The sequence below is a fragment of the Megalobrama amblycephala genome, linkage group LG2, assembly GCF_018812025.1.
Source record: "Megalobrama amblycephala isolate DHTTF-2021 linkage group LG2, ASM1881202v1, whole genome shotgun sequence".
Taxonomy (NCBI): domain Eukaryota; kingdom Metazoa; phylum Chordata; class Actinopteri; order Cypriniformes; family Xenocyprididae; genus Megalobrama; species Megalobrama amblycephala.
The window spans coordinates 59,042,490-59,058,882 of NC_063045.1; the positions used below are offsets into that span (position 1 = coordinate 59,042,490).

At 35.9% G+C, this 16,393-nt stretch overlaps 1 protein-coding gene across 1 annotated transcript; it reads left to right on the forward strand.

The window, feature by feature from the left end:
• Nucleotides 1-677: 677 nt before the first annotated feature.
• On the forward strand, nt 678-15,623 carry LOC125262469 (spindlin-Z). The gene is made up of 6 exons (XM_048181252.1): nt 678-839; nt 6,506-6,844; nt 6,952-7,000; nt 7,958-8,211; nt 10,400-10,633; nt 13,477-15,623. The coding sequence occupies exons 2-6, from the start codon at nt 6,793-6,795 to the stop codon at nt 13,674-13,676; spliced, it is 789 nt and encodes a 262-aa protein (XP_048037209.1). The 5' UTR covers nt 678-839; nt 6,506-6,792; the 3' UTR covers nt 13,677-15,623.
• The last annotated feature ends 770 nt before the right edge of the window (nt 15,624-16,393 follow it).

Sequence of the window (16,393 nt, forward strand, 5' to 3'; positions counted from 1 at the left end):
CATTTAGCAGATGCTTTTATCGCAAGCATGACAAAACAGGAAAAGTACAAGCTTTTATATAAATATATATATATATACACATTTATAAATGTACACATATATATAATGTACATTTATTTATATTTATATATATATATATATATATATATATACAGAAGTCAGACATTCAACATCCCACTGTCTTTTAGCTTATAATTTACAATATCTGATACATTTTCATAAAATCCACAAGTATAACAGGAGATTCATTGCTTCTTAACTCACTTCAAATCTTAATAAACATATATTGATGCATAATATTACAGAATAGTACACCATCCATCATAATTTTGCTATTTTTAGTGAATTTATCATATTTTTTAGGCTACTTAGAGTATTCTAGGGGGAAAAAACACATAGCCCTTATTATTATATAATACAGACTGCCTAGGCCATTAGTGAATTTATAAACTCATTTTCATATAAAGTATAACACCGTCCAGCCCATCATATTACAGACTTTATTGTCTATTGTCAGTGGATTTTTGAGGGGGACAGTCATGTCGCAGTGCTTGCGCGTGCGCACACATCCTCGCCGAGTCGAACCGAAAGCGGCCGAAGAAAAACGATGGGAAACGGTCGGCGGCGCACTATTTGGCAGGAAGGTTTCCCGCGCAGCGCCAGCGGTGTCAGGCGGCGGAGCACTATGTGGCAGCGGGGAGGGGAGGGAAAGAGCTCGGCCGCATTCGGGGCCGCCTGCGCTCATCAAACGCTGCTCATTGAACACACAGTGAGGCAGACCTGGAGTGGAAATATTTTTTTATGGCGCAATATGCGTGAATTTCTAAAATAATCCCGGGGTAAGCGAGCATCCATGCCATAAATGCCACATTTATGCATTGCACTTGAATAAAGGGCGAAATGCGACAAGATTGAGCTCAAATCTGCAGTGGAGGCAGTAAAGGGGGTTTGGGGCGAGCTGTGGGGACGCTTGATCCAGACGGTTCTGCTGAAAATGTGTTTCTTGTGCTTCCTTTGTTTCTGCTGCGGGATTGTAAATAAGAGCTTGAGCCAAAATGGCGGCTGGAGCCGTTGAGCTGCGTCGAGCTATGAGCTATTGCACTGCGTTTAGTCACACAAAATACACCGTTTTTATCATTTCTGACTCTGTTCTGGCTTTATATCCCTCTTGGATACTGTCGTAGCATTTAGAATAAGATACATGGCTGTATTTGTGATGAATTTATAGTGTTTAACGAGGATAGTTAGCGCGTTTGAGTCAGTTAGCTAGAAAGATTTGAATATTTGTAATGACAAATTGCGATTTTTATGCACAAAACGCGCATTTATGGCTCGTTTCTGACTTATGTTGGCTGTTTAATAGATGAATGCGGTGTTTTTGTAATGTGATGGTGTCTTCAGACTGCCAGTTAGCTATTATCTGTCTGTAATGTTTTTTTTTTTCTTCAAAAAGGATGCTTTCATACACTTGCAAGCCCAGATGCGGTATAATTCATGTGTGTATATTTTGCCATTTTCACTATAACTAGGCAACTTGCAGTGCTGCTTGTCATCTTGCTTGTTAATGGCAGCACTGAAACCCAATCTGGCCAACTGATCTCACTGCATTGTTGAAGGTTCTGGCCAATTTGAAATGTAAGGTCTTGAATTCATTAGTCTCATCTGATGCTCAATGATCAGGTTGCATTGAGAAAGTCTGCTGAATTTCCATGAGGAACAATGGCATGAATCATTCTGGGGGTTTGTTTGGAAGGGGGCGGCGGTTCATTTGTATTTCATGACAGTCTGCTGAAGAGTTTTGTAGGGCACCTCTGGAGGATTAATTGATCAATTAGGCTTGTAAAGGAGAGATTACAGCAGAGAAACAGGCACTGCGGTGGGTTTAAGTGCTGGAGACCGGGTCGGTTTGATTTTAAGCCTTTATTTGGGTTCTGATTTGCAATATTATTGTGGACCAACCACCTCAAAAAGAGCTAAACTTAATCATGCAAATGTATATATTTTTTTTGTAAGTGCATGTATGTTTGTAAAAGTATGGGCGATATCCAGCTGGACAAGAACATTGCTCATTTACAAAATGCAAAACATCTCAATTCTTGATTTGTATGTACACACACACACACACACACACACATAAATACATTAAATGTTTTGCCTTTTGTAAATAAATAACCAATGATCTTGTCCAGCTAGACATTGTACCATGCTTTTGTAAACTATCCTATTCTTTTTGTATCCTTTCCCTGGTTTCACTCGGTCAATCCCATGTTATGAATACTGTTCAATAGCATCATTTTTCTGCATCATTGAGCTGTAAATTCCCTTTCAATTGCATTCAGCATCATCTGATTTTGCCATTATAGCAGCCACTGGCCAACATTTGATACAGCTCAGTACTTTTGCCTCTACAATATATTAGATTCTTGTACACTGAAAAATGCATATGCAGAATTGCTCCATCATCCATGTGCACAACACGACTGAGTTCAGATATAGCCAAGATTTTAACATGCTGGAAATTCATTATCATAAACAATTTTCCACCTACATTATCATAACTAATGTGACGACAAAGAATAAATATCTATAAATTATTATGCATCATGATGGTATTTGTTGCGTTTGCTTTAAAGGTAGGGTAGGCAATTTTTTAAAAGCACTTTTTGTTATATTGGTTGAAACTATTCACATCCTGATTGCAATCAATAACAGAAGTGGTCTAAATATTAAAAAATTTGCATGTATCTTCTGTGGAAGTCTCAGGACCAAAAATTGTTTGTCTAATCATTGCATTCAGTCAAAATGCAATGATAGCATGTTCTACCTGTCTGTCAACATCTGTATTTGCATACCTCCACGCAGACATCAGAATGTTTGTCCATGTGTCCACCAAAGTTTTTTTTTTTTTTATCCAGCGCAACATTTTTTTTTTTATTTTTTTTTTTTCTTCAGTTAAGACGTTTCGCTTGCTACAATACGGAATATCCTTGTAAGTGTTACTAGTATCTCATTTCACAGACAGTTTGTATATAAAAATGTCGATACAATGTAAAGTATTTGCTCTGGCTCATTTTGAATGATTTTGTTCTGTTATTATGCTTGTTGTCATCTGTTGACATTGTACAAGCAAGGCAGCGTTTCCCAAAAGCATCGTAAGTTGATCGTAGCACCATTGATGCTTTTGGGAAACGCTTCCCAGAATGTGGCAGTTGGTCTGTGTTGTATGTATTTGTCCCGCCCCTCCTCCAATGTGATTGGACGGCTGTGTACAAAGTGACAGTGATAAGCGCTACGTTTTACCCAAAGTTGAACATTCTTCAACTCTTAGCATACGGTAACAAAGAGCACTTCAGCGTGAAAGTAGACGGTCAGCGGCTCATTACGCGCCTGGCGTTTTAAAAACGTGGCGCTCCCATTGAAAATAATTGGAAAAATATGCTATCTGTGGGAAAAAAATGCTTTGGTGGACACACGGCCTTAAGTTTATGCAGAGTTGTAGTCAACGAGCACCACAAACAAACAGCAGCACCGTAATTACGAGATGGCAGCCCGTGATGTTTTACCCGGAGCTGTTCACGTCATCAGACTCAGATTTATGCATTTCTTTGTCAATGCCAAAATTAATCTGCAGCAGTCAGGTGGTACAAGAACTCTGTAAGTTGTTTACATTCATTATTATTGTAATGTTATGTGCTTTGAGACATGAGGTAATTTAACGTCCGTCTTTCGTGACACTTTGCAGACTCTGCTACTCTGTGCGTTCATGTGTTTTAGAGACTCTAAAGGTAGGGCTGTACGAATTAATCGAAAATTAAACCACACACGATTTGGCAAAGGCTGCGATTATTTTATGCACAGCTTGTCAGTGCAGTACGGCTTTGTGATCAATAGTAAGTGCTTCTCCATCCGAAAGCCAGAGGGCGCTCTTGCGCAGAAACTTCAAATATTCTCTGCCACTAAAGTAGATAATGCGTCATTCCAGGAACTCCCTATGGGCATCATTCTACCACTGAATAAACAGAAGATTGAAATGCTTTGATTGATTAAACATGACTAATAAACATACGACTGCCTTATTCTGTGTAAGAAGTAACATCATCTCACAGAAGGAAGCTCAACTGTCGTTATGAAGTGAGTTTGGAGTAAAAACGTTATTAAATGTTGTCTTTTTGTTGGACAAAAGGGTTAATAAATGCTTCTCATGTCTGGAAAGATGTTTGACGCGTGTTGCTTTTTAAAATGCACATTATAAGTGACTCAGATGAAGCAGCATTTACTACTACACAGCCGCGCTGCACTGACAAGCTGCGCATTAAAAAATAATCGCAGCCTTTGCGATGTCATAATCGCACTAAGCCAAATCGTTTAAGCACGATTTCAATGTTAATTTTTTAATCGTGCAGCCCTATCTGAAGGTAGGAGGGGATCTCATGCCTTTAAAGCTCACTTGCTATTGTTAGCCTCTCTGAAATTGCCTACCCTACCTTTAATTGATGCTGATTTAAATTCAAAATTGTTGCATTGCGGTAAATCAATGTAATACAGCAAAAATACTGTATAGGAAAATAATGAGGATTTCAATAAATACTTGTGTGGATACATTTTTGTAAGTGAAATGAACTTAAAAAAAAATAAAAAATCAAACTCTAAAAGAGTTTGTATGAGAGGAACATGAAGGATATTGTAAATATATTGAGGAAAAACAGTTCAAGTGGTAAACTTTGGCATCATCTCACCACCTTTATCTAAAAGTAACGTGGAAGAATGCTGAGAAAAGGAGGACTGACCTTGAGGTAAAGCTTCCTATCTTGCTCGTTATTTTCATTGGAGATACAGACTGTAAAATTGAAAATGGAAGCAGTATTATTATTTGAGTCCAGCTGTGTTGGAAAATAGCTATGTATTTTCATGCATTAAAGCAGCATTGATTTATTGCAGTTGGATTGCACTAGGTCATGTTCATGTGCAATGGACTGTTGTATTAAACATGTTCTGGTTTTGATTTAGTTGGACAGTCTGGTAGAACGACTGAGCTTTCCTTCGTCTGGACGGCTGATGTCGTGTAAGGAAGCCCCGAGCTCCCTGCGCTTGTAGCGTACTCCTGTTGTGTTGTATAACAGCGTCTGCTTGGCTTCCTGAATAATGCAAGTCTCATGTCATGGCTGATCTGCTCTGCTTTTTTTTTGGTATTTTGAATGTCAGGATGTCAGAAGCAGCTAAATGGATTCATCTTTTAATGAATGCTGAGTTCCAAAGCACGAACGTTTATATGGGTTCGGAATTTAAGGCGAGACACCCCAGGTGAATAGGGTAAAACATGTAAATATTTGATATCGCCACACTTAGCCAGCCAGTTAGTTGATTAATTGATTTTTTTTTTTTTTTTTTTTTTTTTTTTAAATACTAGAATCCATTTAAAATATGCACTAATTTGCATACATATCCATAACAAAAACCTGAACATTGGATAAACCCAGGTTCAAAATTCTTTTCATTTTGTTGACATATTAGAGTTTAGCAGTGGAAATCTTTAGGAACCTCACAATCTGATTCCGATTCTGGGGGTCACGATTCGATTCCAAAACGAGAACTTTAAATCTCAGAATTGACCAGTTTATAAATTTATCCATTGATCGTTCAGAAACGTCCAGTTTCATTCTAAAAGTTGTAACTTCTTCCTGAGTCTCTCCATCAGTGTCGACTCCAGTTTGAACATTGTAAGGCTGAACACCGTTACTGACAATCCTCATTTTGGCTGAGTGAGATTCTCCAGCTTTGTTGTTGTTGAGCTGTTAAAGCTCCGCCCTCTTCTGGAAAAGGGGCCGGGAAAAGCAGCTCATTTGCATTTAAAGGGACACACACAAAACGGCATGTTTTTACTCACACCCAAATAGGGGCAAATTTGGCAAGCTATAATAAATTATCTGTGGGGGATTTTGAGCTGAAACTTCACAGACACATTCTGGAGACACCAGAGACTTATATTACATCTTGTGAAAAGGGGGATTTTAGGTCCTTTTTAATGTTAACTTAATCACATTTGACTTGCATGTTTTTTATGTTTAAGGATTCAAGTATTTAGTGATCGTCCGAGTGTTAGTCTGAAATATATATTCACTTAAAAGGATGTTAAAGCTATCAAAGTCCATCAAAAAAAAAATTGTCATCATTGACACCTTCATGTCATTCCAAACTTGTATGACTGACTTTCTTCTGTGGAACACAAAAGAAGATATTGTGAAGAATGTTGGTAACCAAACTGTTGGTTGCCACTATATGGACAAAAAAAACAATACAAGAAACGGTTTGATTACCAACATTCTTCATGAAGTTTGTTCTCAACGACAGAGCGCTTTGAAAAATCACATGCAATTTGACTCTTGTGTCTCATTAACGTGGAGGTTCTTCACTTCGATTTATCGGCTACTTGGAAATTACAATGTGACTGTTTACATTCACTGAGCGTTTTCTAAAGCTGATGTTGTTCTATTTATTTATTTTTTAGGTTGCTGAAACCCTTCCAAAGGAGGTCTGGATCAGTACCCATCTGCGCGGGCCCTGAGTGGGCTGGCACGACCCGTCCTGCCCACTCAATATTGAGCGCCAAACATTCCTCAGACTCAGACGGGCATCGGAAACCATATTACATGTCAGCGGTTTTGGGGTTTTTGACTGTCCCCTTTAGGTTTACCCCCCATTCCCTTCCCCTGATACTCTTTCACTCATCCGAAAGAGTAAAAGGATATTTTCACCCTAGTGTGGCAGCCGGGCTGCTCCCCCATACACAGATGAATGAAGACCCCATTCGGGAAGAACGCGGCCCAGAGATCCAGAGCTGATGCAGGTTAGAGCATCTTTGATTAGATGTTTGATTTTGGATGACCCTCTTGAAGATCATCGTCTGAAATCTGTTTGTAATATGAATTGTATTTGCTCTCTCTGTGATTGAAGGGCATGCTGGTGTCTCTGCCAATATGATGAAGAAAAAGAATTCTCATAAGTAAGTGTTATTTGTTTGTGTTTTAGGGCGTATAATATATTACATTATCAATATTTTATACAATTCTACGCTCATATTGATCATAATAAATATAAAATTTATGAATTTAATGATTATAATCAGATTGGGTGAAAAGATAATTTTTTGTTTGTTTTAGGGTATATATATGTTATTATATTCATATTTTTAAAATACTACACACATTTATTTTAATAATTAAATTCATAAATGTTATATTTATTAGCAGATTTAAATATTAGTCAAATATTTTAAGACTGAATATGTGAATGAATTATATGATTATTTAAAAAATTATTTTAAACTATTGATCATTATAAATTATTGATCATTGACTATTGATCATTTATGAATTTAATATGTGTTATTATCAGAGGAAAAAAAATGTATTTAGGGCTAAATGTGTGAATATGAATTTTAATTATTTATATTCACTTTTATTTAGCTCATTGATCATAATAATAATTATGAATTTAATAATCATCATTATCAGAGTTAAGTATTAGGTGAAGCATATGTTTTTTTATATTTTATGGCTGAATGTGTGAATTTGAATATGTATTCTTTTAATATAATTTTTAAATGTTTAGCGCATAGTGATCTTAATAAATGTAACATTTATGAATGTAATGATCATCATTATCAGAGTTAAATATAAGGTGAAGCATAAAATTTATTGGAGATTAAAGCTGAAGTGTGCATTTAGTTAGATTTATTTTAGATGTTAAAATACTTTTTTCCTTGTTTGAGATGGGATCTGTTTGACTATCCCAACCAATGCCATATGGATGAGCTGTTTTTGTTGTTGTTATTGTCTGTTTGTTTGTTGAAATGACTCACTTCACCTTTAAACTGATTCAGAATTCAACATCTGAATTCAAATGTTTCATTAAACAGATGTTAATGCTGATATCTGATGATTATGGCATCATCTCACAGGAAACACAAAACCAGCGTAGGGCCCACCAAAGCAGTGGCTCAGCCCAGGCGGAACATCGTGGGCTGTCGTATCCAGCACATCTGGAAGGAGGGCAGCGGCGCGGCATCACAGTGGAAAGGCACAGTGTTAGACCAGGTGCCCGTCAACCCCTCGCTCTACCTGATTAAATATGACGGCTTTGACTGCGTCTACGGCCTGGAGCTGCATAAAGACGAGAGGGTGCAAGGACTCGAGGTTCTGCCAGACAGACTAGGTATGTAATGCAGTTGAGCAGAAAAGACATTTTATTTAATTGTTATATCATATTTATTAGGACTGTGCAATTAATCGTAATTGATTTTCGAATGCGGATGAGCACATGGGCTTCGGATACGTGCCTAAATGCGTATGCAAAAATGTCAAAATGCCTTTTTGGCGAGTATTCACGTAAGCAGTCACAGTGGGTTATGTCTTAAGTAAACGCTTGTGTATCAGTATATTGGATCCGTGCATTAGCTCTTAAAGTGACAGCAGCCTAATAAACCTGCTGCAGTCTGTCATTAATGATAATAAAACAACAAATGACAAAGGAAAATTTAGGGTCGAATGTGTGAATATGAATTTAATTATTATATTCGTATTTTTAAAATGTTGCAGTCATATTGATCATAATAAATATAAAATTTACAAATTTAATAATTATGATTTTATTATATTATAATATTAGGTGTGTTTTAGGCCTAGTCAATACATCATCAATCCTCCTTCAAAATGTGTTTTGTCTTATCCTGATTCACTGTGAGCCTATTAAGTGTTTAAAGCCGCGCACACACTTTTCATAATCGGCACACACGATTGTAAGGCCGATTATGAATGTAAATTGATACTTATGACTGATCGCGCTTAAACGTGTTCAGTCTGCGATTACAGTCGGTGTTCAAATTCTGTGTGTAAGTATGTAAATCTGCTTCAGTCGCAGGAAAGTTAGTCTAAGCTAGTCGTTAAATATGTGCCCAGCTTTAGACCTGACAGGATAGTTTTCATGGGAAATTGCGTGCATAATGTGTCTCATCTAGGATTGAAACTGTATGAGATTTTCATGGTATGATAACCATCTCAGAAAATATTGCGGTTCCACAGTATACGCTATTAAACGATAAATTATTATTATTATTATTATTATTATCATCAGTTAAAATTACCAATAAATAAATGAAAGTTGTTGTTTTTTTTTGTTTTGTTTTTTGTTTTGTTTTTTGAACAAATGCTTTATTATAACAAACTTGAAAGCAATAACTGATTATGGATTAGATTAACAACATATTTATCATTGATAATTTATTGAAATTCTGGTTTGACTTTTAATTCTGGTTTTTATGATTTAATACAAATATACTATCAAAACAGGTAGTAATGAACTGAATGCATAAAACTTGAACAATTTAATGAATGCTTTAAAATGTAATCAAATTAAAATTTAATAACTTGTATGCTTTTATTTTGGCAAAGTGCTGCACAACAGATTTACTCAATCAAAACATGGACAAAAATTATATTTCTTAAATAATGTTTAAATAAATTGTATTATTATTATTTTGAGAAGTACATTCTATTGTACAATCATAATATATTTGTCAATTTCTTCGTGTTAAAAGTCTGACTTTTATTTTGAAGGGTTGTAGTGAAGAGCTTTGAGTTTCAGTGTATTTGACTGGTTTTTCTCAAATAAAAAGATTAAATGCTCAATAAATATTCTCTCAAAGCAGCCTTGGATATGTTTTGTTCATGTAACCAGAGAGTGAAACAGCAAACACTGCAAACAATATGAGTGTTGTGCGTACTTGAGTATGTAGTACACGAAACGCACCGCTCATTCACACAGAGACACGCAAAACAAACGTATTATAAATTATATGCAGTCTTTTTTATGATAGGACAGTAAGCAGACAGGAAACAAAGTGAGAGAGAGGGGGACAAGATCAGGAGAGGTCCACGAGCCGGGACTCGAACTCGGGTCGCCCAAAGCGCAACAGCGCTATATGTCGGCGCGCTGCCCACGTGTTTGAAATGTGCTATATAAATAAACTTGCCTTGCTTAATTGTATTAATATTTTTCAAATGTTACACTCTTATTGATCATAATAAATATTCTTCTCAAACCCAAGCAAATAAAAAATATCCTTCACCTAATATTTAATGCTGGTTCACCATCAAACAAACTCTTATTTGAGTAAGTTCTGGTGTTTAATTCAGTTAGTATATCAATACACAATATAGGTTGGATTCTCTCCAAAATGAGCACTAAAACTCAATATGTCTTCAGTATCTCTGACATCGGATAACATGACTTACTTTCATGCAGTTATAAACGTGTGCCTTGCCTTTTGAGTGAATTATTGTTCCCAGATTTACTGCCCTCAGTGATGTTTCCGATCCTGCCACTTTTCTCGCACATCTTTCAGCCTCGACACGCATCAGCGATGCCCACCTGGCCGACACCATGATCGGCAAAGCTGTGGAGCACATGTTCGAGACGGAGGACGGCACTAAGAACGAGTGGAGGGGAATGGTTCTGGCCCGGGCGCCCATCATGAACACGTGGTTTTACATCACGTACGAGAAAGACCCGGTGCTCTACATGTATCAGCTGCTCGATGACTATAAAGATGGAGATCTGAGGATCATGCCAGACTCTAGTAAGTGTTTTCAGTGCTTGTGATGTTTATGTCTTTCTTTCTTCAGTCGAAAAGAAATTAAGGTTTTTGAGGAAAATATTACAGGATTTTTCTCCATATAGTGGACTGAACAACAGTTGTTGTTGAAGGTCCAAATTGCAGCTTCAAAGGGCTCCACACAAGGAATAAGGGTCTTATCTAGCGAAACAATCAGTCATTTTCTAAAAAAAATTAAAAATGTATGTACTTTTTAACCACAAATGCTCATCTTGCACTGCTCTGCGATGCGCCACCCATTACGTAATCATGTTGGAAATGTCACACGTGATGTGTAGAGCCCTTTGAAGCTTTGACCTTCAACCCGTTGAACCCAGTGAAGTCCACTATATGGAGATAAATCCTGGAATATTTTCCCCAAAAACCTTAATTTCTTTTTGACTGAAGAAAGAAAGACATAAACATCTTGGATGACATGGGGGTGAGTAAATTATCAGTAAATTAATTCTGAAGTGAACTAATGCTTTAACACTAGTGATAGACCAATATGGATTTTTTAGTTGATGAAGGCAAATTAGGTATTTGGATAATGGCTCATTTCTGATAAAATGTTAACATACATAATGCAATATATATATAATTTATATAAGTATATATGCACAATTTATGATTATTTGTGGGGGGTTACTTATTAATAGGTAAACATTGTCAATATTCATATTATTATTATTATTATTGTGTGTGTGTGTGTGTGTGTGTGTGTTTGTATCTATATACACACTACCGCTCAAAAGTTTGGGATCGATAAGATTTTTAATGTTTTTAAAAGAAGTTTCGTCTGCTCATCAAGGGTGCATTTACTTAATTAAAAATACAGTAAAAACAGTAATATTGTGAAATATTATTACAATTTAAAATGACTGTTTTCTATTTGAAAATATTGTAAAATGTAATTTATTCCTGTGATCAAAGCTGAATTTTCAGCATCATTACTCCAGTCTTCAGTGTCACATGATCCTTCAGAAATCATTCTAATATGTCAATTTGCTGCTCAAGAAACATTTATTGTTTATAATTGTACAAAATATTTGTGTACAATATTTTTTTTTCAGGATTCTTTGATGAATAGAAAGTTCAAAAGAACAGTGTTTATTTGAAATATAATCTTTTGTAACATTATAAATGTCTTTACTGTCACTTTTTATTGATTTAATGCATCCTTGCTGAATAAAAGTATTCATTTCTTTAATTTCTTTTCAAAAAAATAAAAATAAAAATTCTTACTGACCCCAAACTTTTGAACGGTAGTGTAAAATCTTACAAAAGCTTTGTATTTCAGATAAATGCTGTTCTTTTGAACTTTCTATTCATCAAGGAATCCTGAAAAAAAAAAAAAAAAAGTACACAACTGTTTTCAACATTGATAATAATAACAAATATTTCTTGAGGAACTAATCATCATATTAGAATTATTTCTGAAGGATCATGTGACACTGAAGACTGGAGTAATGATGCTGAAAATTCAGCTTTGCCAACACGAGAATAAATTACTTTGTAAAATATATTCAAATAGAAAACAGTTATTTTAAATTGTAATAATTATTCACAATATTACTGTTTTTACTGTATTTTTAATTAAATAAATTAAGCCTTGATGAGCAGACAAAACTTTTTTCAAAAACATTAAAAATCTTACCGATCCCAAACTTTTGAGCGGTAGTGTATATATATCTCCAACGATTCTGAGCTTAGTTTTTATTCAGATGCGACATGACGCTGAGTGTGCTTTAGAAACACCCGGATTCTGCTTGCTTCCAATTCCTTACACACATACACCACTCGAACGTTCCATAGAATAATCTTTCATAAAGTTAGGAAAGGTTGAAGCGAATTGCAACGACATTCGCTGGCTTCACTGCACAGGAGGCGCTGTGAGACGCGCGCTTTGTTTAATGTTGCTGTGCGCGGTCTCGCCCATTGGTATTTTCCTTACAAATGCTCTACGAAGCCGGCATCATTTAAGTCATTTGGAATGCAGTGGACTTGTATATTTAAAATATGAAACTCACTTACAGAAGGCTGCTCTCAGTTTCATATGCTGGCGCTTCGTTTGTGAAGAGTGCTCGCGCATGCAGCTGTGCGCGACTCCGTGTAAGTGGTTTAATGTACTTGCGTCTCAAAATGGTTTTATGACGCAAAATTAATGTAACGTTAGCCTAAACACAGCCAGTTTTGTCTTAAGATATTAAATGGACAGGACAAACCGCATTACTTATTATATTTCAGAAGAGATCCGTGCATGAATGCAACTTAGATCGCTGTCTATGAACAATCAAACGACAGTAAACGCGAGAAAGAAAACGTTCAGATAATCTTAAATACTGAAAGCACTCTTTGTTTATTGCTTGTAATCTGCTTCGTTGCTCCTCTTTATTATTTGCTACTTGCTTGGATGTTTTGAAGTTACATTAGTTTAAAATTCTTAACATACAATTGTTTTGATTAATTTTTTTTCAACTTGTAATTGTTTTAAAAAGTAGGCCTACTTATAATTACTTATGTAAGGATATGTAAATGTAAGGATTTTAAGGTTTTTAAGTCGGTAAACTATTTAGTTAATAAGAAGTAGATCAAGAATCGTTTTTAGAAACAGATCGTGACTTCCAGAATCCAGATCGAATCATGAGGTGACTAAAGATTCCCACCCTTAATAGAGAGAGACATATGATATCACATTATTCATTTTTTTTTAGTAAATATTAAGTTTCAATAATTGTTTAAGTATATGTTTTTAAGTCGTTTTTTATATAGTTAATTTTAAAGAGTCGTTTATATCTATATTTAATAAATATTCCCATGCATTGCAGACGACTCGCCCCCAGCGGAGCGTGAGCCCGGAGAGGTCGTGGACAGCCTCGTGGGGAAGCAGGTGGAATATGCCAAAGAGGACGGCTCTAAACGAACTGGCATGGTTATTCATCAGGTGGAAGCCAAGCCCTCGGTCTACTTCATCAAGTTTGATGACGACTTTCACATTTACGTCTATGACCTGGTGAAAACATCGTAGGCAGCGAAACGCCCCGCGGGACGAGGAGAGGGGGAGGAGTTTCACGTAACCATGTGATTCACTCAAACGTTTTTGCCAAAAGTTCTTTCAAAACATTTCTTGTAACATCTTCTGGAAATGGAATTGGTGGATTTTTCAGTGGATTACCACTAGTCAAGTGTCTCTTATTGTTGTAGGATGAACGGACATCACATCCCCGACATACACGTAGCTTCATATTTCAGAGGTTCGTCTCGAGCATTTCCCATTACTGTCGGTTATTTAAAAGACGCGACGTCACGTTCGTCGGGGAAAAACCCGGAGGTTGCGTCTGGTAACAACGTTCTGGGCTGCATCGGACGTTAAAGCGTTCATCTGTTGGACTGTTACAGCTCCGCCTTGGGTTGCGCGTCAACCCGAATGAAATTCAAGCTAGCGCTGTGCAGCGATCCTGAGGAAAGAGTCAAAACATAAGTTGGAAAATGCACGAGGTGTTTATCATTTCAGACGTGAGAAACACAGGGGTCCATGAAGGATGGGGAGCGTAAAAGTGTGCATAAAAGTGCCAGGAGGTCGGCTGTAGAAAGTGGCCTGGGAAATGTTCCCATCTTGTCTGTAAACAAGACATCTCGCTGTCCTTGATGTCTTTGCAGTTTTACCCTCCATCTTCTAGTTCATGCACTCGCCCTCGCCAGAATCGCACACACGAGCTCCGCTGTCAGTACGTAGGCATTTGTGTGAAATGAAACCCCACCGTCTTGTTTTTTTTTAATATATATATATATGTATTTTGTTTCCTACTTTTTATTTTATATATATATATATAAACGTTTATCATCACCTCGAGTAAACGCTAATGCAGCTTTTATTATCTCAAGCACTAAATTTAGAGGAAATCAGAGACTTGTTTTGCTCCCCTGTTTTGTTTTTAATAAATTACCACTTCTTTGGGGAAAAAAAAAACATTAATATGAACGTTTAATTCACTTTTAGGCTTCATTTAATGTAAAAAATGGCCATCAGATTGCATAGTGTGGATATTTTCTCTTGGGTATTATCATTGTTACAGTGTAGATAAATGGGTTTGTGTTTTAGCACACGATTTTGTCTCTTTAGCACTAAAAATCAGACGGTTAACCAATGCCCCAAAGTATTTAGTGATGTTACACAAACTAATCGCACAAAGTGTTTAATCCCATACCTGTTAGAAAAATGCTTATGCAATAATGAAGAAAGTATTCAGGAATTTCTTTGCAAACCATGCACCCCATGATTTTTGCTTTATTTTTCTTTAAATTCTTGCTTTGCCTCTCTGCGAGCCTAAAACGTTTGTGCCTCGATATTGACTTAAGTCTGCTTTCAGTATCTTTTTTTTTTTTTTTTTTTTCCTGTTGTTGATGTTACATGTGTGTTTTGTCTGGAGGTTTGTGTGTTCCCATTAGACTCGTACGAAATGACTCGAAGGCCCCCTCCGAGGAATGTTACTATGTTTGAAGAAGCCCTCTCAGCGACATGTGTTTTGCATTATTTCAGCATTTTGTGCTGCTGTGTTTCAGCTTTGGGTTACAGCGTTCCCGTTTTAACACTTCACTCTCAGCCGCTCCAGATACTTGAAGCTTTTCTCTTTTCTTCAAGCAGACGCTTGCAGAGAGCCGCTGTGTTCTGCATCAGATGTGCAACACTAAAAGGGTGACGCCAAGAAATGCACAGGTCATATTTCACTCCAAAATCAAAAGAAAAAAAAAAAAAAAACGCATTTATTTTTATGACATTTAAGCACATTGAAATTCTCATTACGTAATGTGAAAGAACCTTTACTGTAATACATTAATACTGTAATAATCCTGTCCAGGCAGTTTCTTAATCAGCATAAATCTAAATCTTAGAGGTATGAATACTTAAAATCATTATTTTGAAGTTTAGTTAAAATGTTAATTTTAATATATAATATATATATATATATATAATTCCCCCCCCCCCCCAATTTTCACACACGCACACGTTAATTGTCATTAAAAATGTGAAAAATGGAATAGGTGGAATAGATATATTCCACCTATTATATATCTATTCCATAGATAAAATGGAATAGATATATAATGTATATGTGTGTATGTGCATATGCGCGTACATACGCACATGCACATATATACACACATTCGTACACACATATATATACATGTATAGTGTGCACGTATATACACACACACCTATATTTACATATATACAAACATATATTTATACATATATACATACACATATATATGCATATATTGTATATAATGTATGTATATTTGTGTACATATATATATACATATATTGTGTGTGTGTATATATATATATATATATATATATATATATATATATATATATATATATACTTTACATACTACATACATACATACATACATACATACACATATATATATGTGTGTGTATGTATATGTGTGTGTGTTAATTGTCATGAAAATGTCAAAAATGGCATATATAGCTATATGTGCATGTATATATATTCTTTATACAATTCTTTATACTTTTTTCCATATGATTTTGGGATGAAATGTGACCTAGACACTTCTTGATGCTTTTAATCAGATTCAGCCAGTAAAGTTCATAAGGATATTTGTGATTCTCCATGTTTTGACCTTGAAACCTTAATGCAGGCGACCTGCTCGGCTTACCAAAAAAAGCAGCGGCGGTCATCAAACGTAGTGACCTTAACGCAGAGGTAAAGCTTC

What these genes read in the sequence shown, in the direction of transcription:
- LOC125262469 (XM_048181252.1), top strand. Translation starts at nt 6,793, where the DNA reads ATGAAGACCCCATTCGGGAAGAACGCGGCCCAGAGATCCAGAGCTGAT. An exon ending in GAGATCCAGAGCTGATGCAG is followed by an intron (nt 6,845 to 6,951) that starts GTTAGAGCATCT and finishes CTGTGATTGAAG; the next exon opens with GGCATGCTGGTGTCTCTGCC. An exon ending in GGTTCTGCCAGACAGACTAG is followed by an intron (nt 8,212 to 10,399) that starts GTATGTAATGCA and finishes CACATCTTTCAG; the next exon opens with CCTCGACACGCATCAGCGAT.